This window comes from Zootoca vivipara, chromosome 15 (assembly GCF_963506605.1).
Source record: "Zootoca vivipara chromosome 15, rZooViv1.1, whole genome shotgun sequence".
Classification (NCBI taxonomy): domain Eukaryota; kingdom Metazoa; phylum Chordata; class Lepidosauria; order Squamata; family Lacertidae; genus Zootoca; species Zootoca vivipara.
The window spans coordinates 1,640,050-1,663,708 of record NC_083290.1 but is presented as its reverse complement, the minus strand read 5'-3'; the positions used below and the strand labels follow the sequence as shown (position 1 = coordinate 1,663,708).

At 52.4% G+C, this 23,659-nt stretch overlaps 1 protein-coding gene across 11 annotated transcripts in view; it reads left to right on the top strand.

Moving 5' to 3' along the window:
• The window catches only part of MYO18A (myosin XVIIIA), a 149,584-nt gene that overhangs the window by 93,690 nt on the left and 32,235 nt on the right, over positions 1–23,659 (top strand). For all 11 annotated transcript variants that reach the window (XM_035139745.2, XM_035139744.2, XM_060268635.1 and 8 more), the window contains 11 exons: positions 3,624–3,733; positions 4,842–4,907; positions 7,217–7,345; positions 9,075–9,218; positions 10,773–10,862; positions 11,402–11,521; positions 13,892–14,003; positions 15,392–15,519; positions 16,820–16,974; positions 22,112–22,235; positions 23,188–23,388. In XM_035139745.2, the coding sequence (XP_034995636.1) occupies positions 3,624–3,733; positions 4,842–4,907; positions 7,217–7,345; positions 9,075–9,218; positions 10,773–10,862; positions 11,402–11,521; positions 13,892–14,003; positions 15,392–15,519; positions 16,820–16,974; positions 22,112–22,235; positions 23,188–23,388 (1,379 nt within the window). The remainder of the gene's footprint in view (positions 1–3,623; positions 3,734–4,841; positions 4,908–7,216; positions 7,346–9,074; positions 9,219–10,772; positions 10,863–11,401; positions 11,522–13,891; positions 14,004–15,391; positions 15,520–16,819; positions 16,975–22,111; positions 22,236–23,187; positions 23,389–23,659) is intronic.

The window sequence follows — 23,659 nt, the reverse complement described above, 5'->3', positions numbered from 1 at the left end:
GACTCTAGTAAACAATATACAGTAGTACCTCAGTTTACGAACTTAATCCGTTCCGGAAGTCCATTCTTAAACTGAGGCACGCTTTCCCTAATGAGGCTTCCCTTCCAGTGTTCGGCTTCCATTCTTAGACCAAGGTAAAGTTCGCAAACCAGGACACTACTTCTGGTTTTGCAGAGTTCGTAAACTGAATAGTTCGTAAACAGGGCTGTTCTTAAACTGAGGTACCACTGTAGTTTTAAAACTTGCAGCAGCACAACCGGGCATCTTCCTCTGCCCCAGCTGCAACAGAACATGTCTCTCCTGTATGGGCTTCTCCAGCCACAGCAGGTGCTGTAACCTTCCGACAGTTTGACTTCACTCCTCCATTGCCTCCCGAGGCAGACAAATGCCAACCAACCGTGTGCTGACAGAGACTAGGAAGAGAGGGCAAAGGGCATCTAATCCAGCCTCCCGTATTCTCAAGAGACAGGACCACCCAAAAAGCCAAATCGAAGTAGCAGTGGAGGCTGATCCATTTGGGCAACTGGGGCATTCAACCCTAGGCTACCCTCCGCCAGCCCCCAGCCCCATCTGCCTTACAACCAACACAGAAGATAGAACTGCTTCTCAGCTTCCTCCTCCCCAGTCTCAGCGTTGCCCCTTGTAGAAGTCAACAGGGAGGATGGGGACAAAACTAGCATGAGTTGTCCCTGCCTCTCTCCCCACCTGTCCCAATGGGCACCAGCCGCCCCTGGTCTGTAGCTTAGGGGGGCAGCAAATTCTTTGCACCCAGAAGGCCCCCTGGCTTTATAAAAGGATCAGGCTACAAGTCACGGAGAAGCCCCCTCTCTGCCTGAGCTCCCCTGGAGAGCCACTGCCGGTCAGAGTAGGCAATACAGGGCTTAGATGAACACGTCTCGCCTAGTGTAAGGCAGCTTCCCATTGCTCTTCCCTCCCTGCTTCTGGAGAACCGCCTGTTTCTCTTGCACACTCAAGCTTTTATCTCCCCTGGAGAGCCAAGTCCTAATCCAGTGTTTAGACTCTTAACTGCGAAATGAGAAGTTTGCTGAGGTGCCGCCTGCGAATGTCGTTCTCTTTCTAAATAAGCTCTGCGCCCCTGGACCGTTGCCTCCTGCAAGGCTCAGTTCTGGGGGGTTGTGTGTCATCAAACGCCCCGCACCTTGCAGGCTAAAGCTTCTCCCCCCATCCCAGAGAGCTGCTGCACAACCAAAGATGGCAATTGACACGCTGAGCGCCGTCTTATAGCGAGGCCTTTGGGGAGGGGTGGGTCATTCTCCTGCTCTGTGTCTCAGATGACTCCCTGGCCGATCTCAGCATGCCAGCCAAGTTTTTCCATGCCAGGGGGAGCCTCCTCTCCCTCCTCATGGCCATATTTGGAATTTGAGCGTGGGGCGGACCAATCCTCCGTCAGTCTACTGATTTTGGGTTGAATGGGAGCTGCAGGGAAGTTAGCAAGCAAAGGCTGGGTCACCTAGTCCCTTCCCTCGTGTCGGTGTGCATTTGTGTTTTACCCTCGGCCTTTGGTGTTGTCAGAGGCACATATATTCCTTGTTAAATGTGGAGATGTGCATTCTGGTTTGCACTGTAAGGCTGCCGTGTATTTACTAAAGCCACAGAATCATGGAATTGTGGAGTTGGGAGGGGAACTCCAAGGGTTATCTACTCCACCCCCCTGCAATGCAGAAGAGTTTGGGTGATGCCTGTTTTCTCCTCTGTGCATCTCTCTCTCTCTCTCTCTGTGTGTGTGTGTACTAGAATAATAGAAGTGTCGAGTTGGAAGGTACCTCACCTAGTATAACCTACAATGCAGAAATCGCAACGTGAAAATCCCAGACAGGTGGCCCTCTGACCTCTGTTCAAAAATCTCCAATGAATCATAGAATTGTAGAGCTGGGAGGGGAATGCCAGGGGTCATCTAGTCCAACCCCATGCAGTGCAGGAGGAATACTGGTAGTTTAAAATTCCTGAACAGATGACCACCTCCAGTGAAGGAGAGTCCGCCACTTTCCAAGGGAGCCCGTTCCACGTTGGATGGCTCTTGCCATCGGGAAATTCCTCCTACATTTCAGTTGGAATCTCCTTTAAGAAGGTAAGAACCTTCTGGGTCAGGCCCATCTAGTGGAGCCTCCTCCTCTCACAGTGCCCAACCAGATGCCTGGGGTCAACCCTCACATGATCCCTCTCCCCTCCCGTGATCTCCAACAACTGGCATTTGGCAGCATCTTTGCCTCTAGCTGCGGAGGCAGGGCATCGTCATCGTGGCTAGTAGCCATTGATAATTTGACTCCCGTCGGTTCGGGTCATACCTCTGGAGCAGCAGAAAACAAGCTTTCTGCATCTTCCATGTGACAGCCCTTCAGATATTTGATAAGTCTTTTTTCAAAAAGCCGCAGGAGAATGTTTTCGGCAGAAAACCCCTGTGGCTTTGTTTTCTTGCGTTGTGCTGAAGTTGTAGTTCCTTTTGTGCATCTTCATGAAAGATGGGGAGGGTTGCTGTTTCCTGTTGATATGGTTATTAGCAGGGCGAGAACATTTAACCATTTTTTAAAAAAGTGTTGGCTTTTTCTGTATTTCTAATTCCTAATGCTTTTTTTTTAAAGAAGAAGCTGGTGGTATGTATCAAAGTCTTTGAAAAAGCCACAAGAGAATCTTTTGGCAGAGAATTCCTGTTGCTTCTTTTCATGTTTGTGCTTGAAAAACAAAACTTATAATTGGGCAGTAGATGGCATGCAAATATCTCCAAAGGGAGCCCAAGGAGAAAATTCAGAACAAAATAGTAATATATTACAGACGGTAGTTAAAACCAGCAAAATAAAAACTTCACAAAACAATTGGCCGTAAAACCTGGATAAATAAAGATGTATTGATGTGTTCTAAGATGATGCCGGCTGTGACACACAAACACATTTTTAAAACCTGTATGTACTTTTAAAACTTGTATGATTAACCTACAGCCTACAGCCATGAATTCGTATAGTGGGGCCTCTATGTACAGACGCAGTCTACCTTAAAGGTGTCAAACTTCCAAGAGTATGCAACCTACTCCCACTATAAATAAACTGGCAGTGATCTACCCATTGGATTGAGCTGTTGAGCTTCTTTTGGGGGAGGATCAGCCGAAGTTGTTGAGCTTTTTTGGGGGGAGATTCAGCCATAGTTGTTGAACATTTTTTTCCTTGCTGGGGGGGGGGGCGGGATCTGGGTCCCGCGATCAACCAGGTACATCCTGCGATCGACAGGTAGATAACAATCGACCTGTTGGACACCCCGGGTCTACTAGGTATTAGATGCAAACAGCAAGCTGTCACTGTCATCTTCGTCCTCTGTCTGTGAGCATCTGGCTTCTTCCTACTGCTGGAAGCCACTAATAGCTATCTCCTCTGTGAATTTCTCTAATCTTCTTTTAAATCCATCCAAGTTGGTGGCCGTCACTGCCTCCTGTGGGAGGGAGTCCCGTAGGTTAACAATGCACTACGGGGAGACATTTATTTTGTATAGTCCTGGATCTTCAAACATTCCGCTCCACTGGATGAGCCTGCGTTCTGGTATCATTTTCCCCGCCCTGTGCTCTTCTCCAAATTCCAGCCGTGCTCCATTAATGGCCCTCTGCTTCTGTGCCACAGGCTATCCTGACCACCTGGTCTTTGCGGAGTTCCGGCGGCGCTTTGACGTCCTGGCCCCTCACCTGACCAAGAAGCACGGGCGCAATTACATCGTCACGGACGAGAGGCGGGTACGTAGGCTATTGAGGCCGAGACGTTGGGGGTGGGTGGGGGCGGCTGCATGTGCAATGGACAGTCAGGAAACGGGCCCAGAACTCTCTGGGCACTAACAGGGTCCTGCACTGCCTGCCTAGGGGTGAGGAGCAGCGCAGCTACGTCGGAAGCTGCCTTCCAGCAAACAGTTGAAACACCAATATACAGTGGAACCTCGGTTTATGAACACCTCGGTTTACGAATTTTCGGTTTACGAATGCCGCAGACCCATCTGGAACGGATTAATCCACTTTCCATTACTTTCAATGGGAAAGTTCGCTTCAGTTTATGAACGCTTCAGTTTATGAACAGACTTCCGGAACCAATTGCACCCATGCTTCGGGTTAAGTACGCTTCATGTTGAGTACTCCGCGGACCCGTCTGGAACGGATTAATCCACTTTCCATTACTTTCAATGGGAAAGTTCGCTTCAGTTTATGAACGCTTCAGTTTATGAACAGACTTCCAGAACCAATTGTGTTCATAAACCGAGGTACCACTGTACATTCCAAATAGATGCCCAACGGAACATCATTTTATGAAAAGTTCCCTTTAAGATCATAACGCAATGTAAATTTAAACCACTTAGTCCACATATGTTCCCACTGCTCTGTCTGTAACTTATAACCATTTTTTTGCCCGTTTAATCAGTTGTTGTTTTTTTAAAAAAGCAACATACAAATTTTACAAAATTAGTATTATTTATTAAATTTGTATACTGCCCTTCATCCGTAGATCTCAGGACAGTTCACAACATAAAAATAGACGATAAAAACACAAAATTCATAATGGAAACAAGAACAAAACCAAAAGAGGAAGCTGTCTTATATAAAACCAGACTGTTAGGCTGTCCAGACCAGTGTTGTCTACACTGACTGGCAGAGGGCCCCCCCCCCCCGGGTTTTGGTTAGCAGCCTCTGCCAGCCACACCTGGAGCTGCCCTTGAACTGCATGGAAAGCCGGCACTCTGCAGCTGGGCTGTCATCGCTGGGCTCCAGTTATTGGCTACACTTACCAGCATGCCTTCTGCTAATGTGGTTGCTAGTGCTTGATGCGCCTTTCTCTCTCTCCCCCCCCCCCCCCTAGGCTGTGGAAGAGCTCCTGGAGTCGCTGGAACTGGAGAAGAGCAGCTTCCACATGGGTCTGAGCCGGGTAAGACCAACCTGTGCGCCTTCAGGGAGGGGCCTCTCTGCTCACTTGGTGGTGGTGGGGGGCTGGGGAAGGGGCTGTGGGCAGGCTGTGAACTGTGGGCTGTGTCCCCTCCAGGTGGGAGGATTGGGAAGGGGTGTCCAGAGAAATCCGATTGTGTGGGCAAAGGCACACTTCTTTGCAAGGCCCTGGAATCAGTTGATGCTCAGAGCCTGCAGGGTAGGTGAATTTGGCTTGGCTGGAACAAGCCTTAAAGGCTGAGTCGGAAGGACTGGCGGGGCCTACTCCACATTTTGGTAACTTCCAGGCTAGACTACTGCAACATACTGTATGTGGGGCTGCCCTTGAAGATGACTTGTAAACTTCAGTTTGTTCAAAATGCAGCAAGCATTTGGCAGTGCCTTCGTCCTCAGAAGCTTGGGTGGTGGCGGCCCAGGGGGAGAGGGGCTTCTCTGTGGCAGCCCCTAAGCTGTGGAGCTCCCTCCTCACAGAGGTGCACCTGGCACCTTCCTTATACAGCTTTGGGCAAAATCCTGAATACGCACCTCTTTCCCCTGTCATTTGACACATGAGGTGTATGCTTTTAGGACTCGACTTCTTTGTATGGTTGCAAGTTGCTGTAAATTGTTTTCAATATTGTTTTTCATGCTGTTAAAAAAAAACCAAGACCTCACAGTGAAGGGCGGGTAATAAATGAATAAATGATTGGGCCTAGAAACATTTATCTTTTTTTTGCAAACAGAAATGCAGATGGTTGGGAGCTACATTCTCTGGCATCCCCCTCTGCACCCTTCTAGAATTTGCACAGTCTGGCATGACTTGCCCTTAGGACCGAGCTCTGTGTGTGTGTGTCTGTGTGTGTGTGTGTGTCTTGGTACCTCACTGGACAGGAGTCACCAGTGTCACAGGGCAGAGGACGCAGCTGCTGCAGCGCCAGTTTCTGGGCTGCTTTTGGTTCACCGGAGAGGGGCCTCTCTTTCTCCTGTAACTCGGTCAGAGCTGTGCCACTGCCGGCTGCCTCACCGCTGGCTAATGCGAGGGGACAGACTTGCCCGGCGTGGGAGGGGAGGAGGAAGCGAAGGTTTGTCACAACAATTTGGCACGCTCCGGGAGCCTGTGGATTCAAAGTGAGCGGAGGGCAGGCTTGGCTGAGCTGGGCACGTACTTCCCTGCCTTCCTTCCCCACCCCCCTTCGAAAGCTCCAAAGTGAAATTAGCCTCTGGTGCTGCTGCTCAGAGCAGGGGCTGGGCAGCTCACTGGGTGGTTGGCTCCCAAATCCCCCTCAACAGAAGCAAGGAGGGGCTGCAGGACTTGCAGGGTCTGTGGCTACACTCTGCCTCCATGGTCAGAGGCAGTGATTCCTCTGAATACTCAGTACTGGTCATTGGGAGCCACAGGGGAGGGGAAGTGTTCTCCCCTGCCATCCTGGTTTTTGTTTTTTAATAAAAAAATCATTTGTTGAATTCTTTCAATATATAACAACAAAATACAGATATATAATTAAATATCCTACCCTAACCCAGAGCATGGTGTTTAGGCAATGCATATACAATAACAGGGACCAGGTGGCACTGTGGGTTAATCCACAGAGTCTAGGGCTTGCTGATCAGAAGGTTGGCGGTTCGAATCCCTGCAACGGGGTGAGCTCCCGTTGCTTGGTCCCAGCTCCTGCCCACCTAGCAGTTCGAAAGCACGTCAAAGTGCAAGTAGATAAATAGGGACCGCTCCGGCGGGAAGGTAAACGGCGTTTCTGTGTGCTGCTTTGGTTCGCCAGAAGCAGCTTTGTCATGCTGGCCACATGACCCGGAAGCTGTTTGCAGACAAACGCCGGCTCCCTCGGCCTATAGAGCGAGATGAGCGCCGCAACCCCAGAGTCGGACACGACTGGACCTGATGGTCAGGGGCCCCCTTTACCTATACAATAACAACCAAAAGTTCTTCTCCCATGGAGAGTGCTGTTGGGCTTACGGTAGTTCCTGCTTGTGAGTTTCTCATGAAGGGCGTCTGGTTGGCCACTGTGAGAACAGGATGCTGGACCAGATGGGCCCATTGGCCAACAGTCCACCTAGCTCAGCATTGTCTGCCCAGGTTGGCAGCAGTGGCTCTCTGGTGTTCCAGGCAGTGAACTCCTGCAGCCCGACCTGGAGATGCCACTGGGACTTGAACCTGGGACCTTCCGCCAGGTAGCTCCACCACTGCTGCAGCTCTTCCCCTAAAAATGAAGATTCTAGGCCTCATGGTTTTGAATAGAGCTCTGTGAATTGACCTTCCCACTTTCTCCCTCCATCTTCTCTCCCACCCCCCTCGAAAAGGTGTTTTTCCGGGCAGGGACACTGCCCAAGCTGGAGGAGCAGCGGGATAAGCAGATGAGCAGGAACATCACGCTTTTCCAGGCAGCCTGTCGGGGCTTCCTTGCACGCCAGCAGTTCAAGAAGAGAAAGGTATTCTGGGGGTGGGGGCAGCGGGAGCCCTTAGAAGTCCAGGGGGGGTGGAGGAAGGGGAATTACGGTAGTGTCAGCCTGCCTCCGTGTCTCTGTTTGTCTCTCTCTTACACCCACACACCCACACACCCCCTTGCCACCCCTCTTGCGTTTATGTCTCATGCTGCCGGCCTCCTTGCTTGGCCTAAAATGGGCAGCTGTGCCTCCCACAGGCACTGGGCAGAGGCCCAGGATTGCAAGCTCTACACAGAGCACAGCTGGGAACTCCCCAAGTTTGGGGAAGAGGGATCTTTAATCCTCTAGCAGGTATGGAGTCTCAGTCTCTCTCTCTTTCTCTCTCTCTCTCTGTATGTGTATGGGTGCACATGTACATTTTATATCTCTGTGTGTATGTTTGTGGGGGGAGATGTCTCTCATGACATTAGGGGGCGGCTGTGAGGGTCCCTTCCATCCCTAGGAGAAGACGAGGAGGGCAAGTTCACCTTCTTCCAGGCATGGGATGGGAGTCCTGGGGGTGGGGAAGGAATCCGGTAGGGGCTCTAGAACAGAGGGACAAGTTTGTCTCTCTCCGTTGGTTTGGGATGGGGTGGAGTGTAGGAACATCAGAAACTGCCTTATGCTGAATCGCACCCATGTGTTCATCTAGTTCAGGATTGCCTCCACTGACTGGCAGCAGTGGCTGTCTGGGCTTTCATGCAGGAAGGAGGTTCCTAGCCTCCCCCCCCCCAGATGCTGTCAGGAATCGCACCTGGGGCCTTCTGCGTGCAGAGCAGATGGCTCTACCACTTGGCTGCAGCCCTTCCCCTTAAAAAAAAGATTCCAGTCCTCATGGTTCTGAATAAAGAGCTGATTAAAATGCAAAGCTGCCATAATCATGCAGTCAGCTTCATCTAGCTCAGTGTTGTCTACACTGACTGGCAGCAGCTCTCCAGAGTTTCAGGCAGAGTGTCAGGCAGAGGATTGAACCAGGGACCTTCTGCAGGCCAAGCAAGCAGCTCCAGACGGAGCTTTCCTGTTTTGCTTGGGGGTGGGGGTGGGCGGGGGAGCTCTTTGCAGCGGCAGGGCGGGCAGAGGCCGTTAGCGTGTAGATTAAAGAGCTGTGTCAGCTCCTCCGCTTATTACCGAGTGCATAAACGAGACGGCCAAGCGGGCCCAATGTTTTCGGCAAGATTAGGCTTTATGGCCAGGGTTGGGGGGGTGGCTGCTTTGCCAGCGGGAAACAGTAATAAAGGAGACGGAATGATGACTAATTTTAAGATGGGAAAGCGTAACTCCCTTTCTCGCCTGCAGATTCTCTTCTCTCCCTCTCTGACTCTCCCCGACATGTAGTCTTGCAGAAGAGTCCAGGAACACCCCCACATGCACCCTCGCCTTAGGCTTTCAATCTGTTTTGTATTTTATTGCAATTTTTTTTATCCCACCTCTTTCTCCAAGGAGCTCTAGGTGGCATGCATGGTTCTCCCACTCCCCCTTTAATTCCCACATCAACCTTGTCAGGTAGGTGAGGTTGAGAGAGGCAGGAACTGGCCCGAGGTCACACCCAGTGGCCAAGTGGGGATTTGAACTCTGGTTTCCCAGGCCCTAGTCTGATGCTCTAACCACTGCACCACACTGATTCACAGGCCGAGGTCTCCCATTGTGGAAGTGTGTGTGTGTGGGGGGGTAGCTGCTGTTTCCAGGAGGGTTATATTGACAAGGTGTCCTCTCCTCCCCCCCCCAAATGATGCAGATCCAAGACCTGGCCATCCGCTGTGTGCAGAAGAACATCAAGAAGAACAAGGGAGTGAAGAACTGGCTCTGGTGGAAACTCTTCACCACCGTCAGGCCTCTCATCGAAGTTCAGCTCACAGAGGACCAGATCAGGGGCAAAGATGTGCGTACGATCTCTGAGCAGCCTTATGCTGTGTCAGGTGATTGGTCCACCTGGCTTAGTGTTGCCTGCGATGACTAGCAGAAGCTCTCCAAGCTTTCAGGGAGGGCTGTTATTGTCATTACATTTATATCCCACCTTTCCTCCAAGGGGTTTATCGTCTGGCATTGTGTCTACATGCAAGACTTGCTTTTGCCGACATCAGGGGTGGACAAGCGTTTTTAGCCTGCCCTCCGGATCCAGAAACAGGCCATTTTTTAACAGGGGGGCAGGGGGCCACCCACCTGTTGGTCACTTGGCATCGTATGATGCCCGTTGATTCAAATTTCAAGCCTGGGATCGAGCACAGGCTTATCTCTGATCTTGGCACTGTCCAGCACTGAGATCAGTGATAAGCTTCTCCTGCCGCCGCTGCCTTTTACCATCAAAGGAAACAGGTTAATCTCCAATCTTAGCCCTGTGTTTTTTAGCTCCAAGTGTTGCGTCTAATGCTAGTCCTACTCAGAGTAGACCTGAAGTTAATAGACACAGCTAAAGCCTGCAGTGGGTTGCTTGCAGTGGGTCTACTCTGAGTAGAGCTTAGTTGGCTACAACGCCGAGATTGGAGAGAAGAGACCCCCTTATCTCTAATCTTGGCACATAGCACTATGTTCAGGGAAAACGGTTCTCTGCACCTGACATCCTGTGACATCAGGTGACTGACAGGTGGGTGTGCCCGGAATGAGCTCTTGGGCCAAATTCAGAGGCTTGGAGGTTCCCCAACCCTGACCTGTTTAGTAGCAATTATCTTGCCTGCCAGAGCACCAGACGTGTCTGAGGTCTGCCCTGATTGCTAGGTATTTAACTGGAGGATCATTGTAGCAGGGACTTCTTTTTTTCAACTCCACATTAGAGCAGCTAAAACATCACCAAATAGTGTGCAAGCTTCTGAGTTCTCCAGAACTCTTAATCCCCGGCTAATTAGTAAACAAATCAAAGGAGCAGGGTGAGGAAGAAAGTTGCCTGGTGGTGAAGCCACTAGCCTGCGTCTTGTAAGAGCCTTGAGGGAGGAAGCAGCAGACACACAGATGAGGCTTAGATGGTGCAGGGCAGGTTCCAGGTTGCCCCAGGGCCTTTTGGGAGGGAGACAAGCACAAGCAGCTCATTTCCCTGTCTGGAGATTAAAAAACAATTGGCCTGTTGCTCAGGTCTGTCTCTATCCTTGGATGAAACACACAGGCTTCCCAGAGTCTCAGGGAAGGGTCTTTCCCCCACCTGCTCCCTGATCCTTTTTAATTCAGCTCCTTCTGCATGTTGTTCTGCATCTGAATCGGAAATGTTTTAAATCTACTTTAATCATTCCGTCGCTTGTGTGTTTGCCTCCCTGGACTTAGTTGGGAGGGCAGGTGGGATACTTCTGAAGATGGTCATAATCACAATAATAGATCCAAGCAGGTCTTTCTCTCTTGATTAACGCTGTGGCTCCAAATCCCAAGGCAGGGGCTCTTGGGACTTGGTAGCTGCTGCTACTGCTGCTTGGCAGCCTTGGGCCTGACCTTGCCTTTGCCTTCTGAACAGGAGGAAATCCAGCAGCTGAAGAGCCGGCTGGAGAAGGTGGAGAAGGAGAGGAACGAACTGCGACTCAGCAGCGACCGCCTGGAGAGCAAGGTGAGGTGGTTCCCGGGACCCCCCCAGCTCTCGTCTCTTAAACGTGCCTTCAGTTCCAGCCCCGGAAGCGTGTGCTAGGAGCTGTATGGAAGCAGGGGGTAGGGCGGGAGGATCCAGGATCCTTAGAGCCAAGTCAGGAGCTGCACACAGCAACCCAGGACTTAGTGCAGCAGGATCCATCCTTTGCAGACACACCTTTAACCCAGACAGGCAGCCGGAGAGCCATTTCTTCGTTGGTTTGTTTATACCATGTATTTGTAGGGTGGAGATGATGGGGGTACTGCTGCTACTGCTGTCGTGACCTACTTTAGATCAGCTCACCCCCCAGCAGGGGTGGTGGTGGTGGGGGGGGAGAAAATCAAATAATTTTGCATTTCAAAGTGAACCTACCCTAATCCAGATTTTCCAGTGTTGGTCTCCAGCCAAGGAATCTGCACTAGAAAGGAATAAACGAGGGTAAAGTGTCCATAAAAAGGGCACATGTTAGTGAAAGTGGTGTGCAAAATCCCATCCCTGCCACTTACTTCCCCCATCTCCAGATCTCGGAGCTGAGCTCAGAACTGACCGACGAGAGGAACACGGGAGAATCCGCTTCCCAGCTCCTGGACGCTGAGACGGCAGAGCGGCTGCGAGCAGAGAAGGACATGAAGGACCTGCAGGTCAGCCAAGTGGGGCAGAATCCAGGACCCTTTGCATTGGGGGGGGGGGTGAGGGTTAAGCAAGTGCCCCTCAGTCTCAACCCAACCTAGCCACCCCAAAGAAAGACTCCATGGTTGTCATTCAGCTTCCTGTGCCAGATCACTTGGGTTCCTGCGTGGCACTAAAGCCACATTCACACCATACATTTGAGTCAATATCATGCTACTTTAAACAGTCTTGGCTTCCCCCCCAAAAATTTGGGGGAGTGTAGTTTAAAGGTGCTGAGAGTTGTTAGGAGACCCCCTGTTCCCTTTCCCAGAGCTACATTTCCCAGAGTTCCCTGTGAAGAGGGGTTGGTTGCTAAGCCATACTGGAAATTGTAGCATGGCGGTTTAAAGTGGTATGATAGGGCTTTAAATGTATATTGGGTGGGTGAGGCCTAATTCGATGAGCACATGTCTCCCTGCCCTTTGACAGAAGTTTCCAAAGGTGGTTTCCGGAGATGATAATAATGTACTTTCCCAAAGGGATAATCCTATATAATAATGTCCATGTTGTCCCTGCGTCCAGTTGTCCCGTGTGTCCCTGGGGTACTGCGCATGTACCCCAGAGACACGGGGATTGGACGGAGGGACAACGGCCAACCGCCGCTCCGCCAACCACCGCTCCGAAGCCCAGTCTCATGCTGGAGGTGCGCGGCGAGGCGGCGGGGGAAAGAAGCGCTCCCCCCGGCAGCCTTGCCGCGCACCTCCGGCATGGGACGGCGCTTCCTCGGCCGAAGCGGCAGCAGGCGCCGAGGGAAGCCGGCTTTGGCTTGGCGGCGGCGGGAAGAAGGGGAGGAATTCCTCCCCTTTTTCCCGCCACCGCCAAGCCAGTCCCCGAGCCGAAGTGCGGCGCGGCGGGGGCTTTTCACCATTTGCCTTCCCGGAGCGAAGGGGGAGGCAAACAGCGAAAAGCACCCGCCGCGCCGCACTTCGTCTCGGGGACTGGCTTGGCGTGCACGGCGAGGTGGCGGGGGGGGGAGAAGCGCTCCTCCCCCCCCCCGCCGCCTCGGCACGCAGCGCCGACATGGGACGGGGCTTCGGAGACCTTCTCCGAAGCCCCGTCTCATGCGGGAGGTGCGCGGCGAGGCGGCGGGGGGGGGGAGCGCTCCCCCCCCCGCCGCCTCACCACGCAGCGCCGACATGGGATGGGGCTTCAGAGACCTCCGAAGCCCCGTCTCATGTGGGAGGTGCCCGGCGAGGCGGCGGGGGGGGGGGGAAGAAGCGCTCCTCCCCCCCCCGCCACCTCGGCACGCAGCGCCGGCATGGGACGGAGTTTCGGAGAAGGTCTCCGAAGCCCCGTCTCATGCGGGAGGTGCGCGGCGGGGGGAGGGCGGGAGAAGTGCTTCTCTTCCCCCCCCCCCCCGCCGCCGCGCACCTCCCGCATGAGACGGGGCTTCGGAGACCTCCGAAGCTCCGTCCCATGCCGGCGCTGCATGACAGCAGCGTTCTAGCGCCCGTTTTTAAACGGGCTGAATTCCACTAGTTTAATAATAAAAGAGCCACCAAATTGCAGCATAGAAATGGCTTTACAAACCTGACATAATAAACAAAACACAACACAACAACACAACACAACAACACAACACAGAGGACTTTGCTTGCCCCCCCCCAAGAGATCAGCCCTGGGGTGCCAGGTCAGCCTTTTTCTGAGTGCTGCTTCTGTTTCTCCATGATGTTTCTCCTCCCTCTGGAAAGCGGTGGTGGTTCTGAGCGCACAGGAGACTTGAGCGTTTGACCCCTGCGCAGGGGAGGTCCCTGAGGTTGCATTGGGTGAGCGCAGACATAGCAATAAATAGGAAACAAATCCCCCCAAGAAAGCAGCCTTGGGCTTCTGCCTGCTTGCCGAAGCTGCCAGCCTCCAGCTGCTGCAAACTCCCACCGTGTGTCCCCAAAGTATCTGAAGCCCACCTTGCAGTAACGCAGAGCAGGGCTGTCAGTGCGGCTGCCTCCCTTCTGGGGAACAGGATCCATGTTGAGACACGACAGGCACCCACAGTCTGAACTCTCCAGAAACCATTGCAGGCATTTTTGTTCCGACAAGCTTTCTCAGCTGGATGTCTCTCTGCCTTAAGGTGTTCACTTTGTCCCCCTTTAAAAACTATTTTTAGCTATTTTTTATTATAACCATTTGTGAATTGCCTTAGCATGGATGTAAAAGGCAGTTGAATAATGCAATAATAATGTTCGGGGCCCATCTGATCTCAACCTTGCCTTTGGCCACCTGTCGTCCTCCTCCTGCACAGTAGCATCTCAGCGGGATCTGCCCCACTGGTGAAGTGGGGTCAGGGCAGCGGCCTTGCTGGCCCCTTGTGTGTTCTGAAATGGCTTGCCTCTTCCGCCTTCCAGGCCAAGTACGATGCTCTTAAGAAGCAGATGGACTCCATGGAGATGGAGGTGATGGAGGCCCGTCTCATCCGTGCTGCTGAGCTCAATGGTGAGATGGACGACGATGACTCAGGTGAGCCACCCTAAAAAACATTCACATTCCCTGCTCCCTGTCTTGCTGTGTCCAACTCTCCCATTCTCTGTCCATTCTCCAGTCCTTACTCAGTTTCTTTCTTTCTTTCTTTCTTTCTTTCTTTCTTTCTTTCTTTCTTTCTTTCTTTCTTTCTTTCTTTCTTTCTTTCTTTCTTTCTTTCTTTCTTTCTTTCTTTCTTTCTATTGAATTTATATGCCGCCCTATATCCGCAGGTCTCAGGGAGGTTTACAGAATAAAATTGGAATATAAAACCACAAAATACATAATCTTATTTGGCAGTAGACTGAATTATGCAAAGCAGACAGATTTCAGATAGCTCAAGCTTTGGTCTCTATGTTTAAAGTTAAGTTACTAGCGACACGGGTGGTGCTGTGGGTTAAACCACTGAGCCTAGGGCTTGCCGATCAGAAGGTCAGTGGTTCGAATCCCCGCGACGGAGCTAGCTCCTGTTGTTCGGTCCCAGCTCCTGCCCACCTAGCAGTTTGAAAGCACGTCAAAGTACAAGTAAATAGGTATTGCTCTGGTGGGAAGGTAAACAGCGTTTCCATGCGCTGCTCTGGTTCACCAGAAGCAGCTTAGTCATGCTGGCCACATGACCTGGAAGCTGTACGCTGGCTCCCTCGGCCAGTAAAGCGAGATGAGCGCCACAACCCCAGAGTCGGTCACAACTGGACCTAACGGTCAGGACTACCTTTACCTTACAAGTCCTCAAGATTTGGAGAGGCTGGTCTGGAAACGTAAGTGTTTAGATTAGATGGATTAATAGAGGACAAGGCTGTCAGTGGCAACTTGCCATGATGGCTCTGTGCCTCTGAATGCCACTTGCTGTGAATCGCAGGGGGATAGAGTGATCTAGCGCTCGGGTCCTGCTGGTGAGCTTCCCCTTGGGGCATCTGGTTGGCCACTGTGAGAACTAGTCTAGACTGCAGGGGTGGCCAACTTCCAGGAGACTGCGATCTACTGGAGACTGGTGGTTCAGGTCATTTTAGGGGTGCAGGGCAAAGGTGTTGAGTCTTTTTTAGGGGAGTCAAAAGTTTTTTGACTCTCAGCTTCTTTGGGGGGGAGCCACTGATCTACCACAGACGTGATCTACCACAGACGTCCAGTGATCTACCGGTAGATCACAATCTACCTGTTGGACATGCCTGGACTAGAGGATCCATTGGCCTGATCCAGCCAGACTCATCTTTTGTCCTTACGTTTTCATTTCTGAGCCCTACCCATCTGCCACCAAGTTCTTGCTCCACAAAGTGAAACCTGCCACCGCCTGTGTCTGTGGCCTCAGGGATAAGGACAAGGTTTTTTTCCTCCCAGCTCATCCTTGGCCCCCTAACCTCTGTTCCATCTCTGCCCCCTTCTCCTTGCAGGTGGCGAGTGGCGCCTAAAGTACGAGCGCGCCGTCCGCGAGATCGATTTCACCAAGAAGCGCCTGCAGCAGGAGTTTGAGGACAAGCTGGAGGTGGAGCAGCAGGGCAAGAGGCAGCTGGAGCGACGGGTGAGTCTTCTCTCTGACACACAGTCACGTGCCCTCTCCTCCTCCTCCTCCCCCCTCTCCCTTCAGCACACCTTGATGTGCTGGGCACCGGGCAGCCCCTTCCTCTGTGCTGCCAAAGCGCATCCCCTCTCTCTCAATTTCCCAGGACGCCTTGCTCTTCCCACCCTTTTCTGCCACAACTTGTGACTATTTGGCTGGAGTTGCGTGCTCTTGTGAGGTGCTTTGTCCGGTTGTCTGTTCCATTTGAGTTTTTAAAAGCACCCTCCACTGTTCTGCTTTGCCGCCTCTGCTTTTATGGGCATGGCGTGTTGGCTGCTGGCACAGTGTGGCAACTTAGCTGCCGTTGCACAATGAGCCCCACCAACCTTCCCTTCTTTCCTCCTAAAATGGGGGGGGGATTTTTGGCCAGACTTGGGCACCACGAAGGGAAGAAGGAAACAGGCTGGCCATTGCACTGGCCTGTGTCATGTGCCCCGTGACCCTATCTTGATTCTCCTGGGAACGGTTTGCTCTGTAAACACACTGGGAGATCCACTTGTTGTCTGGTAGTGGCACATATTAAATCTTTTGTGAGAGAGAAAGTGAGAGGAAGAGAGAGAGATTGGATGGGAGAGGGTTTTTTGGGTCGGGGGATTGTGTGGGGAGGAGCAGAAATTTGGACCAGGCCAATCGTCCAGTACCCTCCAAGCCCACAGATGGCTATGCTCTGCCTCTATGGTTAGATTTATTTACTTATTTTTATTGAATTTATATACTGACCTATACCCGCAGGTCTTGAGGCGGTTCACAGAATAAAATCAAAATATAAAACCACGAAATACATAATCGATACAACCAACCAATAACACCCCTCCCCCCAAACCACACATTTTAAAAGGGCATAGGAGCCAGAAATGCTTCTGGATACCCCTTGATGGAAGCTGCGGGAGTGGGAGAGAGCTCCTGTGCTTGGGTCCCGCTTGCTGGCTTCCCATGAAGGGCATCTGATCAGCCAGCGTGAAAACAGGATACTGGACTAGATGGGCCTTCTTTGGCCTGACTCAGCAGCCAGTCTCTTCTTTAGGAGATCTGTTGTGATAGCAGAGCCTCCATGCCCAGGCACAGTCTACCTCTGAATACCAGCTGATGGGGAACAGCAACTGGAGAGGGGCTGTTACACTCAGGCCCTGCTTGTGGACTTCCCTTTGGGGGATCTGGTTGTCAACTGTGAGAAAGGGACACTGGACTAGATGGGCCATTGGCCTGACCCCGCAGTCAGGCTTTTCTCCCAGGTCCTCTGACGGCCCTCTTCCCTTCACAGCTGACCGACTTGCAAGCGGACAGCGAGGAGAGCCAGCGTGCCCTGCAGACGCTGAAGAAGAAGTGCCAGCGGCTGACGGCCGAGCTGCAGGACACCAAGCTGCACTTGGAAGGCCAGCAAGGCCGCAATCACGAGCTGGAGAAGAAGCAGCGCAGGTGAGAGGCGGGTGGCGGGGAGGGCCTTGAGCCAGTCGCCGGGTAGGAGTGGGAAGAGCCTTACCAGACCCCCAAGGCTGGGGCAGGGTGCGGAAGAGCAGCCCACTGGTGTTGGTGGCAGAGCCCGTTGCAGAACGGTGCCAATTCCCCGTTGCCCCTTCCTGGCTGCAGACTGTGGCGGCCTCCATGTGCAAAGTACAGATCTATTCTTAGCACAAATCAGGAATTCCAGCAGGGGCTTTTTAGGGAAGGGGCTTTGGGTGTGGGAGGCCTCTTTCTGCTGTTGCTGTGGCTTTGTTTGCTTATTTGGAATGTTTCTCACATCCATCACTATGACACTCAAAATAGCATGCAGTGCAGGGGGGAGGGGAGTCCCAAGGTGGTCTCCCCCCTCCAGGCACTGACTGGGCCCAGACCTTCAACAAGGTGGCGTCACCATCTGACCTGAGAACGTGTCCAGGGACCTAATGTGAAACAATCTGGGAGTCAGAAACCCATGCTTCATCTACTTCAGATCATTTTATTTGTTTGTTGGAGCTCAAGGTGGTGCACACACTCCCCCCCCCTCCCCATTTTAGTCTTGTGAAGTAGGCTGGGCTGAGAGATAGGGACTGGCCCAAAGTCACCCAGTGGGGTTCACGGCCAAGGGAAGATTTGAACCCTGGTCCCGCAGGTCAATGTTCAGGATTCTAACCACCGCACCACATTGCCTCTTCCATCCAGCTGATCCGCCGATAGAGCCCAGTTGACTTTCTGTTCAGTCTGGTTCTGTAGGAACACATTTCTCACGTCCCCTTGTAGCATCTGCCTCAGGGGGTGTTGGTGCAAGCACAGCTCAGCAATGCAGCCCATGAAGTCCGGTCCTAGGTCCCTTAACCTTCGCCCAGGGTTGTGTAATTTTAATTATTGGGTGGAATTCAGCATTGTGCTAATTTGACCGTCAAGAACAGGCACCCCCAAACTTCAGCCCTCCAGATGTTTTGGACTACAATTCCCATCGTACCTGACCACTGGTCCTGTTAGCTAGGGACCATGGGAGTTGTAGGCCAAAACATCTGGAGGGCCACAGTTTGGGGATGCCTGGTCAAGAACATAAGAAGAACCTGCTGGATCAGGCCCAAGTATCCTGTCCTCCAGTGGCCGACCAGAAGCCTGTGGGAAAGCTGCAAGCAGGACCTGAGCACCAGAGCGATCTCCCTGTGGTTTCTAGCAACTGGTGTTCAGAAGCATTGCTGCCTACCCAGCCATGGAGGCAGAGCAGAGCCATCCTGGCTAGTAGCCTTTGATGGCCCTCTCCTCCTCCACGAAATGGTCTAATCATAGCTGCCAAGTTTTCACTTTTCTCGCGAGGAAGCCTATTCAGCATAAGGGAAAATCCCTGTAAAAAAGGGATAACTTGGCAGCTATGGGTCTAATCCTCTTTTAAAGCTGTCGTCTAAGTTGGTGGCCATCGCTGCCTCCTTTGCGAGTGAGTTCCACAGTTTAACTATGTGCAGGTTTCTCTGCTCCTTCCCCAGGAGAAACCCCACCCCCAGTTTAGCTTGCCACCCGCAGGAGTCCCATCACAGAGTGTCCCTTCCTGTGCGGAAGGTGCCAGCTGTGTGTCTGTGGGTGCTACTGCCTTGCACCTGTGTGTTGCAGAGGTTCACCTAACTTTCCTAACCCCCCCCCCCCAATTCTGCATCTCATTTCACGGCTCAGCTTTGTAGGGGCAGAATGGCCAGAGAAGGCAGCCTGTGTGTCCCCTCCCCAAACCCCTTCCACTGCTGTTTGCTGCAAATCCAGGTAGTGCCATCTAATGATGAGCAATTGAGAAGTTGTCTGGAGAGCCGTTAGCATCAGAGCCTGGACTGTGCCCTCCATCCTTCTCCCCCCCCCCTCTCCTTTCCTCGCCATCTCCTCTCCCATTACGAGACTCTGCTCACTTTTTTTTCCTCCTAAGAAAAAAAAATGTTATTAAGCAGTGGAGACGCTTTCATCTCATTATGGTAATGATCACACGGCAGAAAGAGAGAGGAAGAAAAGAGAGAGACCCAGCGAGTGAGAGAATCAACCTAATTAATTTCAATTTCCGAAGAGCAGAGCCCGCGTTAATGCCGCTATTTATTACTCGGCGCGAAGAAGAATGGGGATTAGTTGACTGGACGTTTAACATGGGTCACTAAATAAATGGGCGGGCGACACTGATGTTTTGCCACGGAGCCAAGGATAGAAATTGGAGAGGAGCTTGCGCCGGCTCCGCTGTGGCTTTCTCCCACCCTGCAAGAGAGGGTCCTTGAGGCCTCTGGTGATGTAGGGCAGGACCCCTGGGTGGCTCTAGTCAATGGGGTTCACCTGAAGCCCCAAATACCAGGCATCTGAGTTTGGTTAACTCTGTTGCATGGCTGGCAGAGGGAATAGAAGAGTTCTGCTGCCTCAGGCCAAGGCTGCACGTCATCCAGCGTTCTGGGTTCCAGCTGTGGCTAGTCCTGGGAAGCCCACAAGTGGGGCAGGAGGAGCAACAGGCCCTCTCGTGGTCTTTACCTCCAGCATCTATGGTGATGCTGCTTTTTGTTTTAAGGCCACTTCCTAGCCCAACTTACCCTGTGTTACCTTCACAACAAACCTACAAGCTTGTTAGGTGGGGACAGTCTCTCTCCCTGTCCCTCTCTGGCCGAGCAGGGATTTGAACTCAGGGCTTCCCTGATTTGATCTGTAACTATGCTGCGCCACCCATAAACATCAGAAGAGTCCTGCTAGGTGAGGCCAAAGGGAGCCCCATCTAGCCCAGCATCCTGTGGTCTGCTAGATTTCCCAGGGGGGGAGCCTGAAAGCAGGACCTGAGCACAACAGCGCCTTCCCCACTTGGGATTCCCAGCAGAAATACTGCTTCCAAAAGTGGCATTGTGGCTGGTATCCATCCATATCCTTAGCCTCCTCCGTGAGGCTCGGGTCCTGCTTCGGGACTTTCCTTTGGGGCACCTGGTTGGCCACTGTGAGAACAAGATGCTAGGCTAGCTGGGCATCTGAAGACTGTGTGTGCATGTGCATGCTTGGTAGCCCTCCTTTCCTGTGCAGGCTTTTTCATCTTCATTGACTTTTCTGCTCGCTGTCTCTCTGCCAGGAAGCCCTTAACCCCACCTTCCCACACACCTTGCATCCTCCACACCTCTCTTAATTTCCCCCCAGCTCCCCGACAATAACAGGCAGGATCTTTCGATTAGCAATTCAAGGAAGGCACCGGGGAGGATTCTCTGCAATTTGCTCCCTGCTTTGCGGCTCTTCTGGTGGAAATTAAAGGCTTGTAAACAGAGGAGTTGAGAGGCCCCCAGCTGAGAGCAGGTTTAAAGCAGAGGGGTGGGGGGGGGGAAGGCTCTTGGCAGGGGACCCAGCTAGCGGGTGGCAGGCGGGTGGCAGGCAGAAGCTTCAAGAGGGAGGCAGGGGGGCTGGAAGGAGGCGAAACGAGCTCTTCATGGCCGTGCCAGAGCTATCGAGGCTGCAGGTTGATTTCAAAACAGCGAGCTGGGAGCAGGCTTGCCTCCAGATCCACCCGTCGGTCAGGTCTTCTGCCGTGCAATCAGTTCAATAGCAAGTGCAGAATTCAGCTTTTATGAGGAAACCCTTTAATTTCCCCCCTTCTATTTTTTATTGAGCTAACATCACTAACAACACACACACACACACACACACACACACACACACACACACACACACACACACACACACCAGGCTGGTACAATAAAAGTAAAAGTCTGAGTATGCTTTTAAACATGGGATAAAATAAAACCCATTAGTGTTATTGGTGGGATGAATCTTAGAGAGCAATAATATCATATATTATTGAATCAACCAAATCCATTGATAAGCAGAGGGAGGTGACGGACCGTGTTCTTCCTTATTGACATATGTAATAAAAGCAAAGCAGACCCCTGCAATTTCTTTCTTTTTTGAAACATTTCCCCCTGGAAGCGCATAGCTTGTGGGTTGAGCTTTTTCTAATAAAGCAAGTTCCCATACTTCGGGATGCCATAAATAAATACTGGCCTGGTTCAGATCTCTCCGGAAACAAGCCATTGTGGTTCTAGCACCCATCAAAAATGGAAGTATTAGCAGTTCATTAAAAACAACTTTTTAAAAAGCAAAATTCTTGCTTTTCCGGCTGCTGGGATAAGGTCAGATGCAGGTGAGCAGCTCCCAAACCGACTTTCTCCGTTTATGGATTGGGCCTGAACGAGCTTCTTTTGGCAAGGGCCCTGCTTCAAGGACAGGCACCATCATGCTCCCGATTTAAGAACATAAGAAGGGCCTGCTGGATCAGGCCAGTGGCCCATCTAGTCCAGCATCTTGTTGTCACCAGATGCCCCACAGGGAAACCTGCAAGCAGGATCTGAGCATCACAGCGATCTCCCTTCCTGCGGTTTCCAGCAACTGGCATTCAAGAAGCAGTGCTGCCTCCAACTGTGGGGGCAGATAGACCCCCCCCCTCTCCATGAATTTGTCTTATCCTCTTTTAAAGCCACCCAAGTTGTTGGCCCTCACTGCCTCCTGTGGAGGGGAGTTCCATAGTTCAATGTTAATAGTTGTGATGTTCTTGGGAGCAGGGTGGAGCCCTGGGGCCTCCCAGCCTCTTTCCCTTACCTAGTAGTAGCAGTTCCCAGCTGGACTTCATTATGGAGTGCTGAGACTCTTCCATGTCCTGCCACCATCTGAGCCACAGTTTGTGGGAATGTGGAGCAAGACCTTCACTGGCGCACAGGCCCTGGAAGTCTTGCTTAAACTCTGCCCTCCCATCCTTCAGAAAACACAACCACAATTGCTCTGTTAAATTAGACCTGCTCTTGTTTTTGCCTTGTCCCCAGAGTTTTCTTAATGGTGCTGCTGCGTTGCTTTTAGTGAAGTTGTTCTTGGTTCTTAATTTCAGTTTATTGTTTGTGTTTTTTAAATGACGTTTGAGAGAGCTGCTTCGACGGACACCCTCCCCACTCCACAGCAATGTATACATATTTATATTAGTTTAAACAGGCAGCAGATGGAGTTGCACTAAGGAGTGGAGGAAGGCAGCTGTTGCTGCAGCCCAGGTGGCAGAGGGAGCAGGCTTGGTATCCTCAGCCAGCGGAACACAGACTCTGAGTTGCACACGGGTCTCTCTCGCCCACAGGTTTGACAGCGAGCTCTCACAAGCCCACGAAGAGGCCCATCGCGAGAAGCTGGGCCGGGAGAAGCTGGGGCGCGAGAAGGACATGCTCATCGCCGAGGTGTTCAGCCTCAAGCAGCAGCTTGAGGTGGGTGCTCTGTCCTGCAGCGTTGAAAACTGAACCCCCCCCCCCAAAAAAAATCCCAAAAAGGAAATGGGGAGCTAGCATTGCATGCATAAGGCCCCAGATTTAGTCACGGAATCATAGACTTATAGAGTTGGAAGCGGACCCCTCAAGGATTGTCTAGCCCCGGCATCCCCAAACTGCGGCCCTCCAGATGTTTTGGCCTACAACTCCCATGATCCCTAGCTAACAGGACCAGTGATCGGGGGAGATGGGAATTGTAGTCCAAAACATGTGTAGGGCCAAAGTTTGGGGGTGCCTGCTCTAGTCCAACCCCCGGCAATGCAGGAATCTCAACTAAGGCATCCTGGACCGATGGTCCTACTACCTCTGCTTAAAACCCCCCAGTGAAGGAGAGTCCACCACCTGCAGGGGAAATCCACTCCAGTGTTGGAAAGTTCTTCCTAATGTTTAGCCGGAATCTCCTTTCTTGTCCCATGAGTCCCCAACAGTGTCTCTGAGCAGGGCTGGTGGAGCCACTGAGGGCCATAGAGCCACTGCTGGTCAGTGTCACCAGCCCTGAGTATGATGGAAGAATGGTCTGGTTTGAGGAATGGCTGCACCTTAGCAGTGCAACATCTTCCTTGTGTGCGGGAAGCCCAAGGTCCCATTCCTGATGTCTCTGCGGATGACGGGAAGCCAGTCCACAGATGATACCAAGCTAGATGGACCAATGGTCCGACTCCGTATGAGGCAACTTCCTGTGTTCCTAGGGAAGGCTGGGAAAGGGCCTTGCTGGAGCTCCCCCTCAGCCGTGTGGCTTCTGGTGTCTTCAGCCCAGCAAGGGTCCTTCCCTAAGCTCTGTGCTCTGAAGGAAAACTCTCCCTCCACTTCCACCCAACAGCCATTTCTTGGGGCTTTTGAGCTTCCCTGCCGCACACTTAAGCATTCCTTCCCCACTTCCCTCCCTCCCCAGGAGAAGGAGTCCAGCATCACCAGCGTCACCCAGAAGGTGGAGTCCCTGGAGGCCGAGCTGCAGGACCTCTCTTCCCAGGAGTCCAAGGATGAGGCGTCTCTGGCCAAGGTCCGGAAGCAGCTCCGGGACCTGGAGGCCAAGGCCAAAGACCAGGAGGAGGAGCTGGATGAGCAGGCAGGCACCATCCAGATGTTGGAGCAGGTAAGGCCTGGTCCGGGCGGGGCCTCCTCCTCCTCTTCTCCTCTCTCTCTGCCGGCTCTGGCTCTGCCGGTTTTCTGGGTGTGCCGGTTTCACAGGGGCGTGTGGGCCGTCCCGTCCTCTTCCCTTCACACACCTGAGCTGCTGCTGCTGCCACCGTGATTCTTCTCCTGCTGCGGCTCCAGTTCAGCTGGTTGGAGCCGAGGCAGCCGGCCCCGGGAGAGGGAGAGGCGTCTGCCCTTGCGAATCTGGAAGGTGCCAACAGGCAGGCAGA